Here is a 24,759-nt window from a genome sequence, read left to right on the forward strand (position 1 = left end):
TGTCTTCATACTTCAGTTTTGAATGACCAAATATGTAGCATGGAGTTAAAATTTCTCTGCTTGACTCAAAGCTATTCCTTTTACGTTATTCAGTCTTTGTTTTGTGAATGCCTATGTGTTTTACCATGAATCAACAAATATCATGTAAAGTTAATAAAACATAGTTAGTCACTGAGTAAGTATACTGTGTTATTATGAATAGGGTCTATTTTTTTTTTTTATCTTCACTGTCACTGGACTTTTGGAGCTTATCGCATGAGCCAAGGACACAATTTTGACTGATTTTGATCTTGTACTGACTTCTTCAAAGTCAAATGTTTATCCTTCAACATGAAAATAATCTTTTCCATATTGTTAACAGTTGTTTTTTTATGAAGTCGACCCTGATACCTACACAACACACACTTGCACATAATTCATACTTGACCGTCACATCTTATTCTCATTAGCAGAGTTAATGTTGTCATAGGAGCCATCAGCCAGCTGGGCTGCAGAAGCCATTTGGTGGCTGGATTCAGTTACACGGTGGCCTCACAAACACCTCGTTCTCGTCTAGCATCCACCCCAGCATCTGTTTCGAGGTTTAGCATGTTTCACAAGCGCTTTGCACAAGGAGGGAAGTGGCCATGAGTGGGAGGAATAGGAGGTGCCTTTGGTTTAGGTTAACAGAAAAGGGCAAATTTGTAAGCGTGATGAAGTAAACTGTTCTTTCTTGTGTATTCTAGCAGAGAGATTTGAACTAAATAAGATACAATGCCATTTGAGTTTGGCAGGCAGTACATCTGCCTCTTCGGAGTTTTAGGGTTTGGATTTTGACTCCAGCCTTCCCTTGGCGAGTTTGCATTATTGCTTCCATTAGTTTTCTGAAGGTGTTTTGGTTTTAAAAAATAGCAATGAATTGCAATAAAACAACAAACAAAAATAATAGTGCTAATAATAAAGTGCAAAATATCATGTAGTGCAAAATATTATTTATGCATGCAGTAAGAGGCAGATTAGTGCGTGAGGGATTTGTTGAGAATCCGGATGGCTTGTGGGTAGAAGCTGTTTGCCAGTCCTGGCCCTCAGACTCCTATAGCGTCTGCCTAATGGCAGTAGTTCAAACAGATCCTTTTGTGGGTGTGTCTTGTCCTTGGTGATCATGCGTGTCCTCCGCAGAACCTATGCTGTGATATGCTGTGAGGACACGCTGGAGAGCCTTCCTGTCTTGTGCTATGCAGTTGCCGTATCAGGCAGTGATGGAGGTGGAGAGGACACTTTGAATGTACATCTGTAGAAATTGTTGAGAATCTTTGCTGACATGACAAATTTCTTCAGTCTCCTTGGAAATTACATTCTCTGTTGGGACTTCTTGATGATCGGTCGAGTGTATTGGGACCAGGTGAAATCCTCTCTGGTGTAGGTGCCGAGGAATTTCTCTCCACCTCAGTCCCATTGTTGAATAGTGGTGGTTTGTATGGCACCACCTGCCGCTTTGGGTCCGTGTTGAGGTGGAGATTGCTGCGACACGGGGCCACAAGATCTTCCACCTCTTCCCTGTATGCTGCCTCAACACCCCGCCAGGGATCAGCCCGATGACTGTAGTGTCATCTGCATACTTAATAACGCTGGTGTCGTTTTGGGAGACGACACAGTCCTAGGTGAAGAGTGTTTATAGCAGGGGGCTCAGTACACAGCCCTGGGGTGTCCCTGTGTTTACAGTTCTGGTGCTACATGTGCATTTGTGGACTCTGACTATCTGGTGTGTCTGCCTGTGAGGCATATCCAGAGAGATGCAAAACATGTTTCATATTCCTATACATATGAATTGTTCAAGGTTACCATGTGGTACTCAGCCTCGACTTCCAAAACGAAACAAAGAAACAAACAAGAAAAACTGTGGTGACTAAAGGGATAACAAGAGTATTTATGCAAACCATAAGCAATCCGAACCCAGTAACTATAAATATTTACAACCAGATTCAACCACAGTAACTTGTTTTATAACGGTTCTGCGTAACAGTTCAGTAAATTTCAGTCACTTACTGTTTCTGTAATAAGCAATTCCAGTACATTTGAATGGTGGTTTGAGGTTTTTGAGGTCCCTCCCCTCCTGACCCATTTTTTTGTACGACGTGCCTGCCAACACTTCTGCGTCAGCCTCTTGCCCTATGTCTCAAAAGACAAATATTTGTCGATGAGTTGATGACATATGAGGTCCAGCAAGTCCATTCATCCCTGTAGAGTAACTCACTGGTCATCCTCTTGTAGCTTACTAAAGGATATGCATTCAGATTTTTTCACAACTAATGATCATTGGTAATCACAGGGTCTAAACGCTAACATGATTCGTATGTGACTTCTATACCATTACCTATAGACAGCCACCCTTTTGTTATTTCTTAGCACCTCTCATGCGACCATTATCTCTTGTACAAACCCAAACTCCAGCCAAGTTAGGACATTGCATAAAATGTAAATAAAAATGAAATAGGCCTACAATGATTTGCAGATCTTCCCCACTTCATATTCAAAAATACACTACAACACGGACATGCAACTGATGATTGTGGCTACTTCAATAATTATAAAAAAAAACAAACAAGCAAAAAAATGTATAAAATACCTCCCGTATTTTTATGAGTCTATGGCACATTTGAAATCCTTTAATTTACTCAAAAATTGACAGAGTTAAAAGGTGCACCATGCGAATGGATATCAGCTCTTCAGTTGGTCATCTTTAATTAAAAAAAAATCTATTCATTCTCTACGAAAAATGTGGGAAATGGGATTAAAAACAAAAATAATCCTTGAAGAACTACCAAAAAAATATACATCCTAGCTTCATTAGAATTGGGGTTTGTACATGTGCGCTTTTGTGTCTTGCATCGAAAATGGAGAGGCAGCTATGAGTGAAGTAGGATGGCCACAGGGCACTGGTGCCCCACATTTGCACCCTGACTTGAACCACCCTGCTTGTCAAAACATTCGCGTGGTGCAGAAAAAGCAGTGAGGAATATCCCGAGCAGGCCAAAGACTGTGCGCAATGGCCGAGACAACTTGGCTCACCCCCCTCTTGCCCCCTATGATGAGCATAAAAAAGGGCATTTGGGAGGGCAAAACATCAGAGCAGCTCAACCAGTGGACGGTACAATTGTGCTGTATCATGTTCCATCATGTCAGCTCCCATGAGAAAATGAGTACAAAAATGAATCCTAATGAGCTGATAGCAACTTTGAAAATACTAGTCCAAATTAAAAGCCATTTCTTTCTCATATACCCTGCTGGCATTCTTCACAGTTGTTGGTAGCCCATCTTGGCAGGCGTTGGCATCAGAAACATTTCAGGTCCTGTCAGTTCTATGTAAATGGTCTGGCAACATTTTTTAATTTAAAACTGTCCACACCACTTTGGAGAATTTCAAGGAAGACAACTGTCATCAGTTTGTCTTCTGCCTACATTCTTAGAACTCTGTATTTATGTGGATGCACAACAAAAATACAATTTGTATTCAGGAGAAATGTCCAATTGAGGAAAATGACAAAACAATTACTGCAAAGAGATTTCCTTACTTGACCGTGTTCCAGACTGCTTGAATTTTCTTAATAAATAGTGTGAAATCACCCCATAAATAGAAATTTGAAGTTTGTTTTCTATGCAAATTACAAATTACAAATTAATATGTTATACAGTACATAGTGTGTAGTGTAGTGCATAGTTCAGCTACTTAACTTTGTGCCTGTACAGACTACAGATGAACCAAAATGAAAGTCTTTGGCTGTAGTTGAAACACAGAAGAAAATAAAATAGGTGAATCTGTTTTTTTGTTTGTTTGTTGTTGTTGTTTTTGCACAAAACTATAACGCCTCAAGCAGCCTCCTGCACGGGTTTGTAAATGATTGATGAAAATGAAATGAAACTGCATACTATGGCTCTAAATAATATTTTTGTTCAGTGTTTCAACACCTGTTTAAAGGGGACTCATTTTAGTTTGCCCATTGTTTGTGGTAAATATTCTTTTCCGTTAAACAAAGCTTGAATCTTTATTTCAATTCATTGCGATGCCAACCACTAGAATGGAAGACAGAAACTTATTTATTTGATTAGCTTTTGTAAACAAATGTGACTAGATGGACCATTTGTTATGAAGTAAAATATCAAGATACTTTCACTTTGTTAGATTTTATATCGTGTCGAGAATCCCACAATATTCAGACATTTGCATTTAAAAATGTGTAATCCAGAATTTGTGCAAGCACAAAGGGCTGAGTTTCTGACTGTGGACGTGAAAGTTGCAAACCAGATGCGCTAACCAGTAGACCGCATGCTGCTCAAAGCATTTCAAACTTCTTAATTATAGCAGTAATTTGATATGCCTGTGTTTTTTACACAACTTTCGCTGTTGTAAAACTGCATGCGCATTAGTTCATATACAGTACTGTACTGTCATTTCTTACTGCAATTCAGACGCACGTGACGCAGCTCCAACAACCACACTCGATTGCCCAACCGCAGACCCTCCTCTTTCACACACACGCAGTGAATCACTCACACACATTCTGGACATACACACGCACATAGTTCATGTGTTTTTTTAAAGGCACACTGTGGCCATGCGCCTGGAAGGAGGAGACAAGTAGAACGAGCCATAGAGGGACCGAGAGAGGGAGGAGTGTATCCTCAGAGAGTTCCCCTCACTTTGGATTTGAAACAAACCGCCTTGCTCGTGTTCTCACGTTGTTGACCGCTGCAAGGAACGACAAGGAACTCTGATCTTAGGAAATGGCTCTTTAAAGGCCAGCGCTACCTTGCCTTCCTTCATTCTCTGGACTGGAGGCATGCATCTGAAACACACCGAGGAGGGCTTTCCTCCATCTGTCCGTGCGTCAGAGGAAACCCGGTGTAGTGTGAGGGGAAAGGAGAGTCGAAGAGTAGCGGAGTGTCCGGGAGAGAAGGAAGGGGACGCTTAGCGGAGAGCAAGAAGAAAGGAAGGACAATCCGACCATCCAGTGAAAACATGAGTTTGCCAACCAACTGCGTGTATCTGGCCCCCTCATTCCAGGACCGGTACTTGAAAATGCGCAATGGGAATATCGCCGGTTCACCGTGTGCTGTCAATAGACCCATCGATATCGTGCAGAAACGAAGACGGTAGGCATGCTGTGGAGTTGGCGCACAAACTGCAATACTTTGCTTCACATTCTCCTTTAAAAAAAAACAAACAAAAAAAACCTTCATTCGTCAAACATGGACACACCACACCCCACTTTTTTGTGTGTGATATCCTGCTCCATAAATCAGTGAACACAACACGTGGAAACCTGTATAGTAAATAACACACCGCACGGTCCAGCCCCCCCATTCTGTCACGTCAAACCATGTTAATAGGTGTTCACATCTACACTAAATATAAAAAACAAATTGGATGCATCTAATGATAACTTGATGAATTTGGATGAATTTATGTTAGTCTTAACTCTAAAGTTAAGATACATTGCTATCACTGAAATTCATTGTCATATGTTCCCTTAAACACTTCTTTATAGTTCTTTCCTGCTTACTAGTAAAAGTCTGATATTTTAAAATTTGTCTGTCTTACACATCCTGTTTATGGTAACGGTTAAGACGGAGTCTGTCTCAGGTGACTTTGTGGCTGGTTTGTTTAATTCACACACTCACATTCTCTCAAATGGACAATTTAGTCTTTAAAATGCATGTTTGAGCTCTATAAAATCTTTCTGATGCAACAACCAATGAGTCCTACAGTCTATTTCAAATCTCATAAAAAAATTGACCTTATCCTGAATTGGCGCATTGCAAACATTTGGCTGGAGAAAAATCAAACTTAAACTCCATCCTGAATCCCAAATGACGGTAGGATGTGTGAATTACACTAGTTACTTGAAGAGTGCTCTACTTGCAAATACTGTGCCCAACTTAAAAATATTTATCACATTGTTTACAACAATAATTTGCCACATATTGCAATTGGATTTTTTTGCTCAATTATACTTTGTTTACGCATACAAAATTAAATATGAAATATCACAATTTGTTCTTAATTATCTGTTTTATTATTTAGTGGAGCAAGGCTGTTTTTCAGGTTAAGGTTAATTTCAAAAGGTTTCATGCCAGTGGGAATTCTTTTTATCAAGCATACTTTTGAATAACGAGGTTGTATTAATGCCAAGAAGTGTACAGTCAATGTCTTCCAGAGGAAGTATGACTTATTTTCAGAATGGTATTTTACGGGGAAAAAAAGTTATTTTATCCTGCGTGGGGAAGGAGAAGGATCAAAGTGTGCTTAAGCTTTCCCGCTGGTAAAACGCCTTCACAGAAACAAAACTAATGATCCCACAGTCAACCGTATATATTATATGGGCCTGATGGTTTAGCCACATGTGTGTAATAACACTTTGAACATGCAGCAAAGGAAGAGTGTACACAATTACATTGTGTGACTTTCACTGGCCACTTTGTGCACTTTTAAAACAATAATGAATGCTCTGAACTTTACATTGAAAGGTTTGACGTTTTATGCTTCCATGCCAATATTTCATCGGTGTATCCAAATGTGTCATTAGTAGTCTTTTGGATACATCCATCATAATGATGGCTCTCTCGGGTTTTCACAGTGGTGTCAGTGGTGGGTTATAAGAGATTTATTGAGTGCAACAACAAGCAACATTCTTTTAACCAGAGCTGTGACATTTCCAAATCTACTGGAAAAATAAGTGAGCGTGAATGTGAAAGTGAGATAACCTTGAACACCCTGGATTTGGAAGGGAAGACAATGACCATTGTGCAACTTCTAAAAAGAGAACGTTATGGACCAGCTGAACTTACAGAAATACCTATGAACATAAAATCCTCAATACTGTTGGGTTTCATCTTGTACTTTGTTTGAATGTAAATGTTCTCAGTCCCCAAATGAAATAATAGAAATGCAATCAGTCAATGTTCCAGACTGAAACTGTTGCATCACAAAAACAATTACTGTATTAATTGTATAGACGGTTTTGAACAAACACCTTCATAAGCTTCTTATACATATATGAAAAACTGTCATACAACTATGAACAAAGTTTGAGAACAATAATTGTCAACAATAAGTCACTTATGAGAGTCACAATTTAAGAGCAAAAAATGAAGGCGGCGAACAAAATGTAGTAGGGCATCCCAGATGTACCATATTCACCTTCAAACAAAATTAAAACTAACCACTTTGAAAGATACATTAGAAAAAATGGTTAAACTGACAGGCGTAGTCTTCTAATCCTGCCTTGAATTAGAGTCTGAATGTGTTGCAGCTAACCAGTATTATCAGTATTTGAACTATCTACATTTATAATTTAGAAATAAATTGATTGATTATAAATACAGCAATTACATAAAATTCACTTAAAATGAATTAACTACTTTAGAACATACATTTAATAAATAATAATAAAAAAAAATGGTTAAACTTTGACAGGCATAGTCTTTTTGTCCTGCTTTGAATTTGAGTCTCTATAAAAAGGCTATGGAGTATTTTCTTAATTTGGATGTTGTACAGAAAATTTGGATCGACTTTTCAGATCAAAATAAAGACTATGTTTTTAGCTTGGTGAAAAGCAATTATAAAAGACCAAATAAAACATTTCTACTTCATTACAAATCCATCCATCCATCGTTTACAGATGCTTATCCTCACTAGGGTTGGTTGCTTGCTGGTGTCCATCCCAGCAATCTTCGGGCAGTAGGCAGGGGACGCTCTGGACGGGTTGCCAGCCAATTGCAGGGCACACAAAGAAAAACAACCACTCACGCTCTCTATAACACCTGAGGACAATTTAGCGTGTCTATACACATGCCATGCACATTATCGAAATGTGGGAGGAAGCTGGAGTGCCCGGAGAGAACCGACCCAGGCACAGGGAGAACATACAAACTCCACCCAACCATGAAGGCCAGGGCTAGCTGAATAATGCTAATGCACACTGATTGCTTTATACAGAAGGTTTTGAAATGCCACACACGCAGGTATCGCATTTGGTGTCCATCATTAAGCTGAGAACTTTTTTGGCATCCCAGCAGGTTAGCAAGCCCTTTGGGCCTCAGCCTGTGTCATCACACTAAGACATGATGCACAGTCATGGTGCGATATCAGAGGTCATCGTAAACTGACAACATGTTTTGCCATGCGTATGATGCAATATACAAGCCTTATCACACAATACCATTGTAAGGGCGCTATTTATATAACTAACGATACAGTGAGCTGTTGTTTATTATAGAGAATAGGTTTCACACACACTCGCAGTAAGTTAAAATCTAATATCCACACATATGATATAATTTTTTGAAAGTTTTTATATCCCCCATGCACTTTAAACACGTTCTATTATTTTAATAATGTATTATCGTAAGTATAATGTCATACTGCAATGTTATGGCTGGTTGGTGCATTGTAATTTGAAGAGTTGCTCGCCAGAGCTCCCGCTTTTTCGAGTCAGACGTGATTATAATTGACAATTCATTGTTTTTGTCCAGCCATTTGGAAGCTTCTCATTTGGACTGAACCTTCTCAAGCTCTAACTATGGCTGCTCATTGCTCTACAGACAGCAGATATATTGTGATGCTTCTGTGAGAAGTCATTCCTTGCATGTCAGGAAATGCAAGAAAATTTGCGAGTTTTAAACACATTTTTTTCATATTTGGTTTTTAAAAAAAAAAAGAAAAGGCAAGCTAACCATGAAGCCACAGCTGGTGTCAGCAAATTGGCATCGTTGTGTGACTGCATTTACTGTACTTTTGTTGGCCACAACAGGAATCATGGTTACTATCAATCAAAAAAGATGATCAACTCAAGGGAAAAAAAAAGAGTCTCTGTGCTAGAGGTTTTAAGAAATAGGAGAACGCAGTTGGGCTTTGAGGGTAAAATTGAATAAAGCCCAATCGCCTTTATTGTCATTTAGTACATGAGCAAATAGAAATGCTACCTTTTTTTGTGATACAAACAAGAATAGGACATAAATAAGGAAAATACATAAATGCAAATGATGAAATTATGTAACTAGCAATAGAAGCAATTTGCACCAATTAATAAAAAGCTAATGATTGGATCCTGATGACGCTTATGGATTTTTTGGAGATGCCAATTGTGATATTTGGCAGATTAAAATCTGATAGTTGATTAACTGGCTGATTATTCAAACAAAATATATGAATGAAATAATTTTCCCTTGATGCTTATCACTAAAAAAGGGATGAACTACAGAGAGAATGTTTCACTGTTCAATGTTTAACTATACAACAGAAAGAAATCACCAAAAATTAGCAGATTTTTTTTTTTTTTTTTTTAGGGGAACAGGGGAGTTTATAGATGTAATTATCCTTGTTTCTGTGTAATGCGTTACCATAACAACAAAAAAACTCCACAGGTCAAAAACCTACCAATTTTTAAAGAGCTTACTGTATATCAGCCGATATTTAAAAATGTTTAACTTTACAACACAGAGAAAAAAATTTAAAAAAATCAGCATCCTTTTTTTTCGCCAAATTTAGCATGGAATGTTTTGGCACTATCCTTGTTTGCTGTAATATGTTAAACATGTTCTATTGTCATATGGTAAAGTGAAAAAACACACACACACACGCACAAAGCAAAAAAATACTTTTTTGTAACATGATAGTTGTATTTGTAATGTTTAATTCTACGTTCAGAGAAGAAAATCAACCAAAAAAAATCTGCCTTTTTGTAACCGATTTTTGGGGAATTTCTAAATGTCATTAACCTTACATTATTTCATTGTCATATGTTAATGTTAAAAAAAACCACACAGGGTAAACAGCTGCAAATTTTAAAAGCGCTAATAATGACTAGTACTTGGTCTGTTAGTGATGATTAACTTTTTAAGAGAGAAAAATCAGCAGAAATAGGACTTTCTTGATCATTTTTTGGCAAAATGTTTGAACATAGTTATTCTTGTTTTAGGGTTAGGGTTAAACACACACAAACACACATCTGCTCATTTTAAAAGAGCTAATATTGAGCTAATATTGGCCGATACTTTGTCCTTTAATAATGTTTAACTTCACAACAGAGCAAAAATATCAACACGCCAGCCACTTTTTTTTCCCTATATTTGCATCAAATGTTTTAACATGATTATCCTTGTTTGATTTTTTTAAAATGTTTAATGAATAAAAATACCCTGCAAAAGTAATAAAAAGAACCTGCAAAAATCAGTCAATTAAAAAAAAAGCTTAAAAATGGTCAAGTCCTCCTAATGATAATTGTAAATACTTTTAAAAGTTGTGAGAAAAGTCAACTCAACCGTGAAACTGGCCTAAGGGCTAAGGCACCGCTATAAAAAAAAAAAGCTTGTTGCGTTACATAAGTCAACATGCCTGTTGCGTCATTACAATTACAAACATGTGGAGTTGTCCTCTCTTTTTGACACTGGTTTGTTTGCAACATGTTCATAATACAAGGCAAACATGAAGCCAGTTTCATGACACGGTTATCAGTTAGAAAAAATAAACACCGCAAACGGCGAAGCAAGGCTTTGAAAAAAAAAAAAAAAAAAACAGACATGTTTTTTGCTGCGTCCGCCCCACTGTGATCTTGAGGACTGTCTGCTTCTTAGTTGCCTTTAGCCAATTAGAGGAAGAAGTGGCACCATCATGGATCTCTGTCCAATTAGTCCTATATGAACACGATTAGAGAAGAGCGCAGCGTGGCCTGTTAGCGGCCCAGGTAGAATCAGTGTGTGCGTGTGTGTGTGTGTCCTGAACTAGCCTATCCAAGTGTGTGTGTCAGTGTGATGTCAGGTTGTTCGATTTTTAGATCGATAGCGGAGCCAAAACTGGGCCTCGACCACAGGGCGGGTAATCACGGCCCTCTGTGACCGTGTGTGTGGATGGGTGTGTTTAGCGTTTGCTTTCTGGCCTACTGTGTGACTGTCCTTTCCAGCTTCTAATGATGTTAATACTGATCTGTATTGACGTGTGCGCTACTGGAGAGACAGAGCTAATCCTCGCTCATAGACTCCTTGATCAATAACTTTCTGCATGGATGAGTGAATCGACCCTTTATGTAGTCCACAAATATCAATTGTAATTATATATAAATGGTCAGAGTGAAAAAAGGGTTGCAATTTCTTGGCCTAAACACCCAGGGTCGGACATACTGGCTTAGTCAGACCCTGCTTTTCAAATAGGAAAGCAATAACAGCACAATATGGAGAGCATTGTATGAAAGGGAAAGCTGGTAGAAACGTGATGTTTTGGTTTTGCTGTAAAAAATTGCCGTATAAAAATTAGAACCAACCGATAAAGATTTCTATGCTGATTTTTGGCAGGAGAAAATACAGATTAATCGGTGAATCAATGGCACTCTTGAACACAAATGAAATGTTGTTTAAAAATCATTAGGGACCGTCAGTGGGCGCTTGATTCTCAGTTTACATGAGATGCAAAGTCCAAATTTGTGTCCCAAACAGCTACGCAAAACCACTCATTTCGTGGATCGACGACCACAACGGGCTGATTTAATTGCCCGGCCTATTATTCGGTTGAGCCCTAATAGTAATGCTCTCGAAGTGGTTAGCAGCTTTTAATTAGTAGCAAAATGACTTTTTCTTAATTGGCTGAGTACGGTTCTACATTATGTGCATTGGATGGTGTGAATGTGGATGGTTGTCCTGTCCTGGTTTAATACGCAGTTGCACAGTGACACAATATTGTTATCTGTGGGGAACACAAGCGAAGGCCACTTGACATACACTATGTACAGTATTTGTGTATATATACTAAGAAGAACTGATGACCTGCCTTGAACGTGATCTTGTCCTTCCCCCGGCTATATTTAGAACTGTAACTACTCTGAGATCAGATGTTGACCGTTGAGTGTTTGCTTTGTTTTGACAGTAGTCTACTGTGGTCGGTCAGGTTGGTGAGGAGAGCAACAGGCCCCAGGAGTATACTGTAGTGTCATTGTGCTTCATAAAAAGATTCCTGAAGGTGCTCGTTTTGGTTTGCTGTAATCCATCCATTTTCTTTACTTCATGAGGGCGTGGCTAAGCTTAAGGCTATCCCAGCTGACTTTGGGCAAGAGGTGGGGTACTTGGAGAACTTGTTGACAACCAATCTCAGGGCGCATATTAGACAAAAAACATTAACAATCACATTTTCACCTATGGACAATTGGAATTGTTCAGTGAACCTGATGTGCATGTATTTTGAATATTTGAGAAGCTGAAGTACTTAAAGAAAAGTGACACAAACATGCTGGCGGGTCGTACATTTAAATCCTGAGCCTTCAGTGACATCATCATGAGTCCTGCATAAATTAATATGCCTCATAACACCAATATGACACCAGGCCTTGAGATTCAACAGCACGCTTAAGGTTAATCGAGCATCATTTAATTTCCAGACCTTTTAAAATCAATTATTTTTAGTATTTTTGACATTCAGTTTTGTTCCAATTGATTTATTAACCTTGGGTGCACGTAACTTCATAACTGGTACGCAGGTACGCATGCAAAATCACAGATGTGTAACGTAACATGCTTCACTTGCGCTTTTGCCTGCCTACTTAACTTTCATACATGACACCTGAGGTGAACAGATGTTTTTTTTTTTTTTTTTTGTCTGAAAAGTGGCTCCAAGATGTGCCATGGCTTGACGCACATTTAAATGCGGCCCTCAGCTAGCAGACAATACAGGTGCGTTTTATACGGGGTGAAATTTTCAGGCATATGTCATACAGCTAATAGACCAGGAACAAGAATTTTATTTAAAAATATTCATGAATAAATGTGCTTTAATGAGTAGCAGAGAAGGCATTGGTTACCCCCAAAGCCCACCACTGATAAATGCAATATAGGTGAAAGGCAAACATTCAGAAACACACTTTCATTTTTCATTATTTAAATAATACTTAAATCATCAACATTATGAAACAATATTGATTCAAGTATTTATGTAAAAATGTGTGCAAAAAGATCATCAAAACAATGATTTATATCTTAGATCATTCAAAATCGAGATCTTTTGTCCAGATCGTGTCTTTGCACACTTTGAAATTTTCTCAGGCAAGTTTATAATGTGGCTGATGTTTTATGACTTGGAGTATTTTGTTCCCAGCTGTGCTTTTTCAAAAGTTAATAGCTTGAATTTCATGACCTCTGTATGTATTTTAGATCATTTGAATTTGAAGGTGTTTCCAAACTTTTGGCTGGTACCGTGTGGTACAAATGAGGACGCATTTTCACTGCGGTGTGATGTGAAATAGAAGATTTCTCAGTGTTTTTGTTCTTCTTCTGCTGCCCTTCAACCGTACTGTCGGAGGGCAGCAGGGGGCGCAGTTGCGTTTTTTTGCTGTGCTACTTGGCGCTCAAAGTCTTCACAGTAGTGTAGTGCATAGGTCGTGGACAATTCGTCCCTGCATATTGTCATGAAGACGTGAACACAGAAAGGAAAGAGCAGTTGGCAGCACAAAGGAAACTTTTCTTCTGCTTCAAATCAAATCTACAATTGATTTCTGTGCAAAGAAAACATCCTCTTTGCGCTCTCACTCCCTCTGACTCGTCAAAGTACAGTATGCGGCCTTTAACAGCTCTCACGCTAACACTCACTCCATGCAGTGTTCCCTCATCTGTTTGGACTCTCTCCTCCTCACCTCTTGCCTCCTTCCTGGTGTGATGTGTGAGGCCTCGCGGCCAATTCCCACGCTACATGAAAAGAAAACAGGAGGTAGCATGTGTTTGTATATGCGTGGGTTGACCTTTGACACCAGTCCTGTGTCATTCCTCGTCAAATAACATCTGGTCGTCACTGTTCTTTTTTGTACCACAAGAGAAATTGACTTCAATCCCTCAGGCTCGTTTCCCATGAGCACATTACGCACACGCATTCGAGTTGTCATTTTCCATGCTGACATTGTGACTCTTAACATAGTTGCACATAATCCATGACTGATTGAAGGTCTCCCTAGGATTAGTCTTTTAGTTCTCAAAAGTCTACTGGGAGTTTGGACGATTGCTAAAATAAATTTGACTCCAAAATCTCTCTTCAGTTTTTTTGAAACCAATAAATGCTCCAATCCAATGGGTAAGTGGCATACCATGTTGGACTTTTTGAATTTTAGGAATGCTCTCAGTATATTGAACGTTTGTATGGGTTCAGCAGAACAAAACCTTCATTTGACCATCAAAGAGCCCCGCTGTTTTTGTTCACCTGAGAATTATTAGTTATTATCATAAAACAATAAAGATAGTATTTTAAGTGTGAAATAAGGACATATTTATATCAAATGGTAGTAAAAAAAACTGCTGTGGAAAAAAGTAAAAAAAAAGTTGGATGAGTCGTCTTTAAAAATCAATGGATGGACTAAAAACATCTGCCTTTTTGTACACTTTTCTTGCAGACACATGCAGTGTTGCAATGGCGGCCACAGAGAAATACAAAATATATACTGTATTAAATGTTCCCTCATTAAATTGCGGATCAGTTATTGTAGTGTCACTGTCGGGGATTTTCATTTACGGCCATATGTTTTTTCTATTATAGGTTTATGCCACTATTTTTTAACATGTCTTCTTCCTTTTGTCATAAGTCAAAATTAGCTCTTTTTTTAAATGTAAAAAAAAATCAACCTCTTCTAAATGAATTTTCATTTATTTTTCTTCTTAGTTGGACCAAACAAAAAATATCAATTTAATCTATTTATATATCAAATATCTTAAACAAGAGAAACAACATTTAAAAGGGAACAAAAGCACAAAAGACTAAAAAAAAAAGTTACATTTCTACTTTGCGGCTTTTAGTTACTGCAGGTATTTTTAGGAACATAACCCCCACAATAAATGAGGGAACACTACCTAATAAATGAAAACAAGCAGTTCTAAGATCACAAAATTTCTTTGTACTTAAATTACAAGTGAGTGAATAGTGCTTTAGGGTTAACTGCAGCTAAAGTGAATGTACTTCACTGTGTTCAAATAAAAGTTCAGTTCACTGTAGCGTACAGTTTGAGCATTTATTTCAGCGATTCTTTCATGCAGCATTAAAGGGATCCCGGCCTACGTATGGTACTAACATCACACTTTAACAATCACTGGATTAACGGAAGCTTTCCTCTCATCATAACCCAGTGACTTAATACCCATAAAAACAAAATAGACCAATAATTTATCTTGCCTCTGTTTCAAAACCAATTTTTTTTTTTTTTTTTTACCAATGATTGGGCATACTTTTCTTTTTCTTTTGTTGCTTTTATTTGTCTGATGTTTTGTTTTTATGTTTGTGTGCTTTTTTGTAGCACGCATGCACTTGTCAAAAGATTTTTATATTATTATTTTTATTTTCATAATATTTTTGAAGGGTTTAAGAATGAAAAAGAGAATTGAAATATCCCTTACACCTACGTTGCACAACTCACCAGCCTCGTTTGCTTTCCAGTAAACTGAGGGAAGACCTGGCACTAAATGCAAACTTCACATCCTGGGAATAAAACTTGAGTTTAGGATGTGGGCGTGTGAGAAAAGTTGAGTAGAACTGAGTGACAGAGCGCAAAGGGGGGCTTTCATTTGCGTCACAGAACTGGAGAACAATGCTGAAGGTAGAAGCCCACCAAGGTCATCTTGTTATGAATACATTGGAACTGAATGAACAAGATGCCTGTCTCCTTTTCTTTCTCTTTCTTTGGGCGATAATGAGAAATACTACTTTTCAAAGTCACAATCAAGAACAGCTTGTGATATTTTGCAATAATGTAAACAATCATCTAAACGTAATCGTATGTGCTTACAATAGTGTACATACTGATTATATTAAGTTCTTCATTTACTGGAAGCATCTTTCCACTCGATTGGGGGGTTGGATTTTCATGTTTGCTTTTATTTTCAACACAATGCTGTCTGTAGAGGTTGTTTTCGCTGAAAATGAAGGAGTTGCAGTATCCTGTTTTTTTTATCAATGGGGTTGTAGTATGTCATTTTCATCAATAGTGGGCGCTACCGTTCCATTACAGTATTCATTGAATTTGAACACGTCGGCAGGCTAGAATGAACCTTAACTTATACTTTCTGCAAAATGAGTTCACATGCAAAGTAGTACTGCAACGGAAGAATATTGTGATAAATGATTAATCTGTCACTTATTTTCGAGATCAATCAATGAATGTGATTGAAAGCGCGTTTTAATTTCCATCCCTTTTTAAACAGGACATTATTTCAAATAGTGCAGAAAATGCTCAAACATGATTCCTTTTCTGGTTTGGTCTGTAACATGTAGGAACAATGGAACGTAATGATGAATGTTTTTGGCTAAGTAAAAGCAATCGTTTCATCATTATTTTGATTCAACACAAATATAATAATCAGTCTGCTTTCATGGTGGGCGAGCTAAAATTTTGGTTTTAAATGAAAAGGTATTGACTGTTTTATTAATAATGACTATCGTTGATTAATTTGATATTCTATTAGATGTCAATAATATAAATATTTGAAGTCAGTGATTGTGACTTTAATTGATTGATCAACTGCACCTCCAATGCAAATTGCACCTCTAATGGAAAGCATTACAAATCTTGGTGTCCCATCACAACTGTACTTTTCAATCATCCTCTGCTGAAATGTACTGCAAGTATTCCTCTAAATGAATTGGTGAAGTGTATTTGGGGGAGCGGCGTACGCAAGTTCCCTCACAGCTCCCTCAGTTCCCCAGGCAAATCTATTTATAGCTTCTGACGTCACTGGCCTCCTCTGATGGAGCCTCGTCACGGCCAGTTTCACTGAGCTGGCACGGGCGGGAGGGAAATCAGCCTGGGTTAGGTAGAGGGTATCATCATTGAGGTGAGGGCTGCGGTAGCCCCACCCATTTTTTTCTGTGTCACACCAATCATGTGCAAGATGGGGCTCTGCATCACTGTGCTGGATGCAGCCTTCCCCAATCCCCCCGTCCGCTTCCATTCTCTCTGTGATTCGTGCTAGTTCATTCATCATCAGTTACATAACCGCTATTTTCCATTTATAAGTCCTTTCTATAAGTAGCGTGCTGGGACAGGTTGCGCTAAAAATAGACTCCAGCCAACCTTCAATTGCTCTTTGAATGCACTACTTTCTATTGTTACCACTGGGCGAGAGCGGCGGCGTGGGGTGCGGCGGCCTATTATTGATAGGTGAGGAAAAATATCCAAAGTACTCAGCACGGTTTTTCACCCAGTCACATTACCTTGCATCAAGGCTATTCCCAATCCTACTGCTGTTACGTTCCAGCGTCTTCAAAATGAATAACCTGAACACATGTTAATAATATTATAAAGTATCGTGAGTGTTACAGAAAGCACACAGAGTTTTTAGATGTAGTGACGAGGTAATAAAGGGTGTGGAGAGGTTATATGAATGAGGAGCGCGACTGATGTAACATGTTACACGTCAACGTTGATGTCATGTTGATGTAATGAGCTCGCAAGGAGGTGGTGTGTGTGTGATGGGTCTCTGAAAAGCAAATTGTCTGAAGGTTGAAGCGATTCTTGCAAATTTTGCTTGATCAAGAATGTTTTCTGCTTTTAACGTCAGTATTTTCATACTGAGCCATTCCTTGTGCAAATAGTATATTTTTTAATGTAATATTTTGAACATTTGGATGTGAAAAAACCCGGTACAATCTTGTTCTTTATTTGCACAGTGGTTAATTGTATGCCTGTTGTCACACAAACAGTGCACTGATTTTTCTATTTTCTTTGCCTTTGTCCTTTTTTGTCTAGTTTTGATGTGGAGAATGGCCTATCAGTGGGTCGCAGTCCTCTGGACACCCAGACCAGCCCGGGCTCTGGTCTGGTCCTCCAATCCAATGTCCCCCACAGTCAGCGCCGTGAATCCTTCCTCTACCGGTCTGACTCAGATTTTGACCTTTCTCCCAAAACTATGTCGCGCAACTCATCCACGGCCAGCGACTTGTGAGTACTTTATGATGTAAAATGCACTTTCTTACTTTTTTGCAGGAAATTACTATAATCAATATTCTATATTGACTTTTTTTGTAAGCGTCACATCCATCTGCGGTTTCGTATTTGACACGCGTGGCACCTCGTCCACCAATATATGTTGCTCCTTTGTTTTGAAGGGAGGAAGGATTGAAGTCATGGGAAGTCAGTTGGCTTCCTCGGTGAGATAAAGTGTCAAGATTGATGTGATCTAATTCCCACGATTAAAACCACTATGTCACCTCGCTCTCCCCTTGAGTGCTGTCTTGGATGCTCCCAACTAAATGCATCACTGCTGCAAGACAGCCTCAACAGTCCCAGCATGCATTTGTCTTATGGTGTATCACTGTTTCTGTGGGTGTGTAGTAAGGCTAACAAGTTCAACTTGAGGTTACATGTGAACTGATTTGACTTCATGTTTCACGCTCTCGGTGGAATGTACTTGCATGTTGTGACCCCAACGTTTTGAAACTTTGACGTTAGCAAGTAGCCAATGTGTGAATAGTTCCTCTATATCCTGCACATGACGAAAACAACTCCCATAACTACAGTATATAATAAAAATAACTTACGGGCTGACATTATCAATGGCCCAATGTCCCCGGGTAACCACGTGACTGTTGGGCCGCCAAAAGTTCACTGATGCTGGCCCAACTGGGCAACCAGTACAGATTTAATGAGTAAATGTACTTAAAAAGAGCACTCTTTTTTTTTTGAATAGCTAATACACAATAATTTTAATTTTAGCCACATGAATTGATTCTCTATGCGCTTTATACCATAATGGTGAAAGGGTCTTCATAAATGCATAATACAATACACGTTTTGCTATTCATATATATAATTATGAATTTCATTCAGTATTGTTAAATCTAGGACCAGTTGTGATTTGGCCATCACCCAAATAGGCTTAATGTCGGCCCTTGTAGCTGTATAGTATTTGAAATTTATGAATATACTGTACAGTAATTGACAAATACTTCAAAAAACAAAGTTTTAATGTAATAGGCTTGCTTTTCAAAGTGAGAAGAGATATGTTAGCAACAAATGGAAGTGTTTCAAATTCCTTTCACACTCATATACACACGCAGACACACACGGACATCATTACGGATTTAAAATGCTGCAGATGAGGACGAAAATAAGTCGCATGATGCAGACTGATAAGAGACACTTCGTCATCCACAGACAATGTCGGAACGTTGGATAAAAGTTTTAGCTAACGTGCATGTTTGCGTGTATTTTCAGGCATGGAGAAGACATGATCGTTACCCCATTTGCACAGGTTGGTAACATTCACAGTACACGACACAAACACCCATACTGTCATTTTTATGGCTGACCTGATCTATGCTAATAATTAGATGCTCTGTCACTTATCCCCCAAATCCACGTGTCAACTATTTAAAAATGTCACCAAAGTACTATTACATGGGGATATTATAAAGTTAAACAAACATATATTGCCTTCTCACAATGTCATATTGTACTGCTTTCAGAAACAAATGAAAGATAGTTTTAAGATGTTGCAAAATAAAGGAAAGGTGATGCTGATAAAATCCAAAAGGTCATATCCGCTTTAGCCTCTAAAGCCTAAAGAATATTACAGCATGATCTAAATCATAGTGACCCAAACATGTGTCCTCACTCCATGTTTTTTTTTTTTGTCTTCTCAGATTCTTGCCAGTCTACGAACAGTGAGAAGTAATTTTGCCGTTCTCACACATTTACAAGATCGTGTGGGAAACAAGTAAGACCAACCAAATTGACTGAATAAATGTCATCTATTTTTTTTTCCTACCGTATCTTCCCAACTGACTCTTTTTGCAGGTGGCCACCAAGCAGCAACCAACCACCCCTGTGCAAGCCATGTCATACAGGTTAGTGGTAGCCACAGCTTCAAACGATTCCGTATGGCTTTTTATTGTAAAAAAAAGTTGTAAAATTCTAACTCACTTGTATTTTTCTAACAGTGATGGCGATGATGAAGCATTGACATGGGCATTTTAATAACTGATCTGGGACCTGTATTTGTTCTTTCAGAGGAGCCTTATCAGAAACTGGCAGTGGAGACTCTGGAGGAGCTGGACTGGTGTCTCGACCAGCTAGAGACACTTCAGACGAGACATTCGGTCAGCGAGATGGCATCTAACAAGGTGAGAACATGGACCATGACGCTGCGTCTACTCATTACGTCTGGCCAGCTGTAATAGAAAGGTACCCAATAAAGCACAGACATTTGTAAACATCATAACTATTTACTAGGGATGGGGGAGAACCAATCTTATGTTATTTATTATGATATATTTTTACATATTGTGTTTTAGTGGTGGCTGCTGTTACCAGCCACTGGTACTTACGGCAAAAATTTGGGTAAAGCTTGGTATACTCTGGATGCGACTGCGAGGTCCACATTGCTCCATACAGCGAAATTATGTCATTAAAGCAACCACGCCCCTCCATGTGGTGTCCGCACAGGCCAGATTTTCCGCACCACATACCTGCTTAAATGTATAACACTTTTTATGTGGCTAGTGAAGTAGCAGTACAAACCAAGTAGCCACAACATTTAAACGTTTCCCCACTGCTTGCGTTTACTTCCACACTTTTTCCAGCTAGGTTGCCATGTTAAGTTTCGTACACATAAACATGTTTTTTTCTTTTGGCAATATCTCTGGACTTTTCTTTAAAAAAGAAACCAAAATTCTGGACGTCCGTAGTTTTGGTCACAAGCTTTATTCAATGTGTTAAATGAAATTTGATGTATCTACAGCACTAAATATATTTATTCCCAGCATTGGTAAATACCCTGAGTAAATACTCATACTAGTATTTGCCTGAAAAAAGTAGAAATAAAAATGGCTACTTTTTTTTCTCAAAGCAAATTCTGGACAGTAGCAATTTATGCAAAATCATTTAAACATTTTCAACTGATATTTACTCAGACAGTAAAAACAATAGTAAGAATAATATGTGCTTCATCTACCACTGAATTTCACTGAAAGAGTTAACCCCTGTCCATGCCTGGTTGCTTTTTTCCTCCTCCTTTTCAGAGTTAGCGAGTTAGCTCCCTCTCTTCTGCCCATCCTCTCAAAGAGGCCAATCTGATTGGGCAGAAGAGAGCCAACTCCGTGTAGGTCGGGGGAGGGACAAAGCATTCTCACAGACTGGTCTCTGCTTTTTATATTTCACACTGACAGTGTGTGAAAGTACTTCAATGGACGACATCAGTCGCTCACCCCCTTTTATCACATCACATTTCCTGTTATCGCCTATGTACCCCCATCCCACTCTCTCCCTCCCAACCCACCCAAGCTCTCATTCAGGATTCAGGATTGCAGGAACTTTTATTTTCCTTTTTTTTTTTTTTTTATCACCCCTGCTGAGCGTAAAACAGCACAGTGAGCGGTTATAGCCTGTAACGAGCAAACAATAATTTGTTTGCCCACTGGGTTGGATTTTAAGCAGAAAAAGGTCAACATGCATGGATTGGCATGCCTGTGGTGGTTCTCTGGGGTTGTCTGTGCCGAAGACTCAGACAGGTGAGCAAGCCTTGTTTACATCAGGTTTGTGCTTTGTATTGGTCGCTAGTGCAGGCTGTGTCACAAGGGAGGCACATTCAGATGAGCACAACACGCATGGATCGAGCAAGCAGCCCCATGTTGCATTTTTATGATCATTCATATCACATTTTTATAATATATCGTATGTGTGAATAAACAAAAGGGAGCATAGGAATGACAAGGCAGAGGGAGTGCTTTTATTATTGAGCTACAAATGAACACAAAACATTAATGCTGCGAGATTATCATCTACTGTATCATTATGCAGATGTGTGTGAGACTGTTGCACGCAGCATGTGTGTTACCGGCTGCACCATTACAGTATTCTCACCCTAATATTCTCTCTTCTGTCACACTTAGATTTGCTAGCGATGTTACATAATCACTTGTGCCGTTACAACATAAATGCTGAAGGCTTTTGGGGAAAATACGCAGGTGGGAATTTAGGAGGTTTTTAAGTTTGTGCAACATGCTCACTTTTGAGAATGAACATGCAGCATAGCTGAGTGTCTTGTTAATTGATTCCAAATGGTATTTCACAACGATATGCCAGTCCTGAAAAGAACATCTGTAAATGAATGACTGGGATCGCAATTTTTACTTACTTGAGATGGATACAGCATGCATTGCACAATGTTTATTGCATACAAACCTTTTACATTTTTTTTTTTTAATATCCACATAATATGCATCATTATTGCTCTGGTGAGTATAATCAATGTCACTTAATGCACTGCAGTTATTAAAAGTTGGCTAAATCCCTTACTGCATGACACTAAGAAACCATTTTAGGTAGCAGAAGCCAAATACTGCTCTACTACTATTTATTACACATGTAAATATTGAAACCATTATTTCACTAACCACATTTTCGTTTTCTCTTTTTTGTGTTCACACAGTTCAAGAGGATGCTAAACCGAGAGCTGACACAACTGTCAGAGACCAGTCGCTCAGGGAATCAGGTGTCAGAGTTCATCGCCAATACCTTCCTCGGTGAGTTTTCACACAAAGCACAAACTAAAAAAAGATACAAGGTATTGTAAAGCAGTCAAATGTTCTGCATGTAATTCAGACACCATTTTTGTTGTCGTGTTAACGGACACAGAGAAAAAGCTATTTTTTTCATATTAATCGATTCTCAGAATTTTATTTTGCTAAATTTAATAGGCAATGGGTCCTCAAAAAAATCATATTAGTCAGGCTCTAGGGAACGACTAGCACACATATTTTCGGCATGATTACACAAATACGACAAAACAAATTTCCACACTTCATCTTAGAGCGTAGGCGTGTGGAGCGAGGGAAAACGCTAAATTGGTGATCAGCTAGATTAGGGACGGGCAACTGGTGGCCGCTGACTCATTTTGGTTGACTAATTAGGTCAAGAAAACAATGAAGGTATAAACTTTCACTACAACTGCTATGCAGAGAAGACAAACTTTACTTCCTGCACTGTGTTATACAGTTTACCTTTGGTGTCAAGATCTACTCCATATTGGCAAATTATTGTGATGGATGGATGGATGGATGGATGGATGGATGGATGGATGGATGGATGGATTTGGGAGGGTGGGGGGATGATGACCTTTGCACAATACAGTAATGTGCACAATACAGTAATGTGCAATATTGCTTTTTTTGATGTTACTATACTTGGTTATTCTCCTAAGGAACAAATCTAAGATTTATTTTTTTTTTTTTTTTTAAATAGTGCCTCAAATGTTATTGAATGAGGGCATTAAGATTACTCTTCGTCTTTGTCCAGGCATTTTGTCATGAGGGAGAAAACGAATCACTATTAAATTGTCTTCATCATAGGAGAATTTTAGCATTATAAATGCAGGGTTATGAGAAGATTTGCAAATATCAGAACAGATCTGGAGTGGAATACATTTTTTTTTTTTTTTTGTAGATGAGAGCCGGGGGGTGAGTATTGCTTCTTATGCAGATAGCGTATACGAGGAATTTTGCTCCCCTAAAAAAGAAGGCGGTGCGGTGACAGACAGCATTCCCGGACACATTGTGTGGCGTTGTCGTAGCAACAGGGTGCAATATTATTAGAGGGCATGTTGCATCAATAGAAGAATCAGTCCGCATCAGCCGTGCCGGGGGGATGGCTGCGGAGCCGAATAAGGAGGTAGCTGTCCTTCGGCCAGTGTTTTGATATGGGTACCTCGACGTCCAGCCTGGCTGTGCTCGGAGATGACCACCATGGTTTCTGGTGTGAGGAAAAGAAGGCACTATGAGGGAGGTGAGCGGGGCCACGCAGCTCCTTGTGTGATGCCAGCACTCTGCTTGATGTGCATCCTGAGAGTGACGTGTCTGTTTTGGGGCTCAGATTTGGATGTGATTATTTCTTCCTGTACAAACAAGTAAAAGCCGTCATTTATAAATACTGCAGAGCTTATGTGGATGTAATTGAAATCTTGCTGGTTTATCGTACCTCTCTAATTTGGTACATGGAATATTTTGCTGGATGTGAAAGAAAACCTGATGAGTCACTGAACAAGCATGTGCCCACTGGGACAGCATCTTTGTGTCATGATGTGGTGGTCATATTGATGGGTTCTTTCTCCTTATTAGTATGTTCTTGCATAAAGTAATGACAAGTTCTAATCACTGGGGACAGAAAAACTGACCAACTGTTTATAAAATCCCAAGTTCAAAGGCACATGCTAAATTATTGCCCAGTTCAGCCAACTGCTGCTGTTTAAACAATACAAAATGTTCATATTGGAACTAAAAATACTGTGAATTAGATAATAGACCTCATTTACTCATTTGGTTTTGATTTATAAAATATGCTGTATACTGCATACTTATGCTTACAGTATCTATCTGTATGACATGTTTGCTTGTTGAATGCAGTTTTGTTGTTGTTGTTGAGGTTAAGAGTGGTGAGGGTTTGGTCTTGATCAAATCCCATTGGAGAAAAAACATTGGTAGATCAAAATACTGCGTGACCCACATTTGAGATGTGGTGTCAGAAAACGTATTTGGAGTGACTGTATCTGTCATGCCGCGTGGGGAAGAAGTGTAAATCAATGTTTATTTCTTTAATACTAACAAAAATTCAACAATTCACTTCATAGATGAATAAAGCAAACGTCACAGCGAGAGGTGACCAAGTAAGACATATTCAATTGAAAATGTATATCATGTGCGCCCTCAATCGGACATGAATATCAAATCAATGCTGACCACCAATCATTCAATAGATTTATCCTGGTGTTACATTT

The 24,759-nt window shown here is 38.7% G+C and overlaps 1 protein-coding gene across 1 annotated transcript in view; it reads left to right on the plus strand.

The window, feature by feature from the left end:
* The first annotated feature begins 3,025 nt into the window (after nt 1-3,025).
* The window catches only part of LOC148417100 (3',5'-cyclic-AMP phosphodiesterase 4C-like), a 32,767-nt gene continuing 11,033 nt past the window's right edge, over nt 3,026-24,759 (plus strand). The window contains exons 1-9 of the mRNA XM_088425852.1: nt 3,026-3,127; nt 4,734-4,910; nt 5,042-5,130; nt 17,739-17,930; nt 19,206-19,242; nt 19,634-19,707; nt 19,788-19,837; nt 20,001-20,113; nt 22,420-22,513. Of these exons, the coding sequence (XP_088281978.1) occupies nt 3,026-3,127; nt 4,734-4,910; nt 5,042-5,130; nt 17,739-17,930; nt 19,206-19,242; nt 19,634-19,707; nt 19,788-19,837; nt 20,001-20,113; nt 22,420-22,513 (928 nt within the window). The remainder of the gene's footprint in view (nt 3,128-4,733; nt 4,911-5,041; nt 5,131-17,738; nt 17,931-19,205; nt 19,243-19,633; nt 19,708-19,787; nt 19,838-20,000; nt 20,114-22,419; nt 22,514-24,759) is intronic.

This window comes from Hippichthys cyanospilos, chromosome 10, assembly GCF_059441005.1.
Source record: "Hippichthys cyanospilos isolate Australia breed blue-spotted pipefish chromosome 10, RoL_Hcya_1.0, whole genome shotgun sequence".
NCBI lineage: Eukaryota > Metazoa > Chordata > Actinopteri > Syngnathiformes > Syngnathidae > Hippichthys > Hippichthys cyanospilos.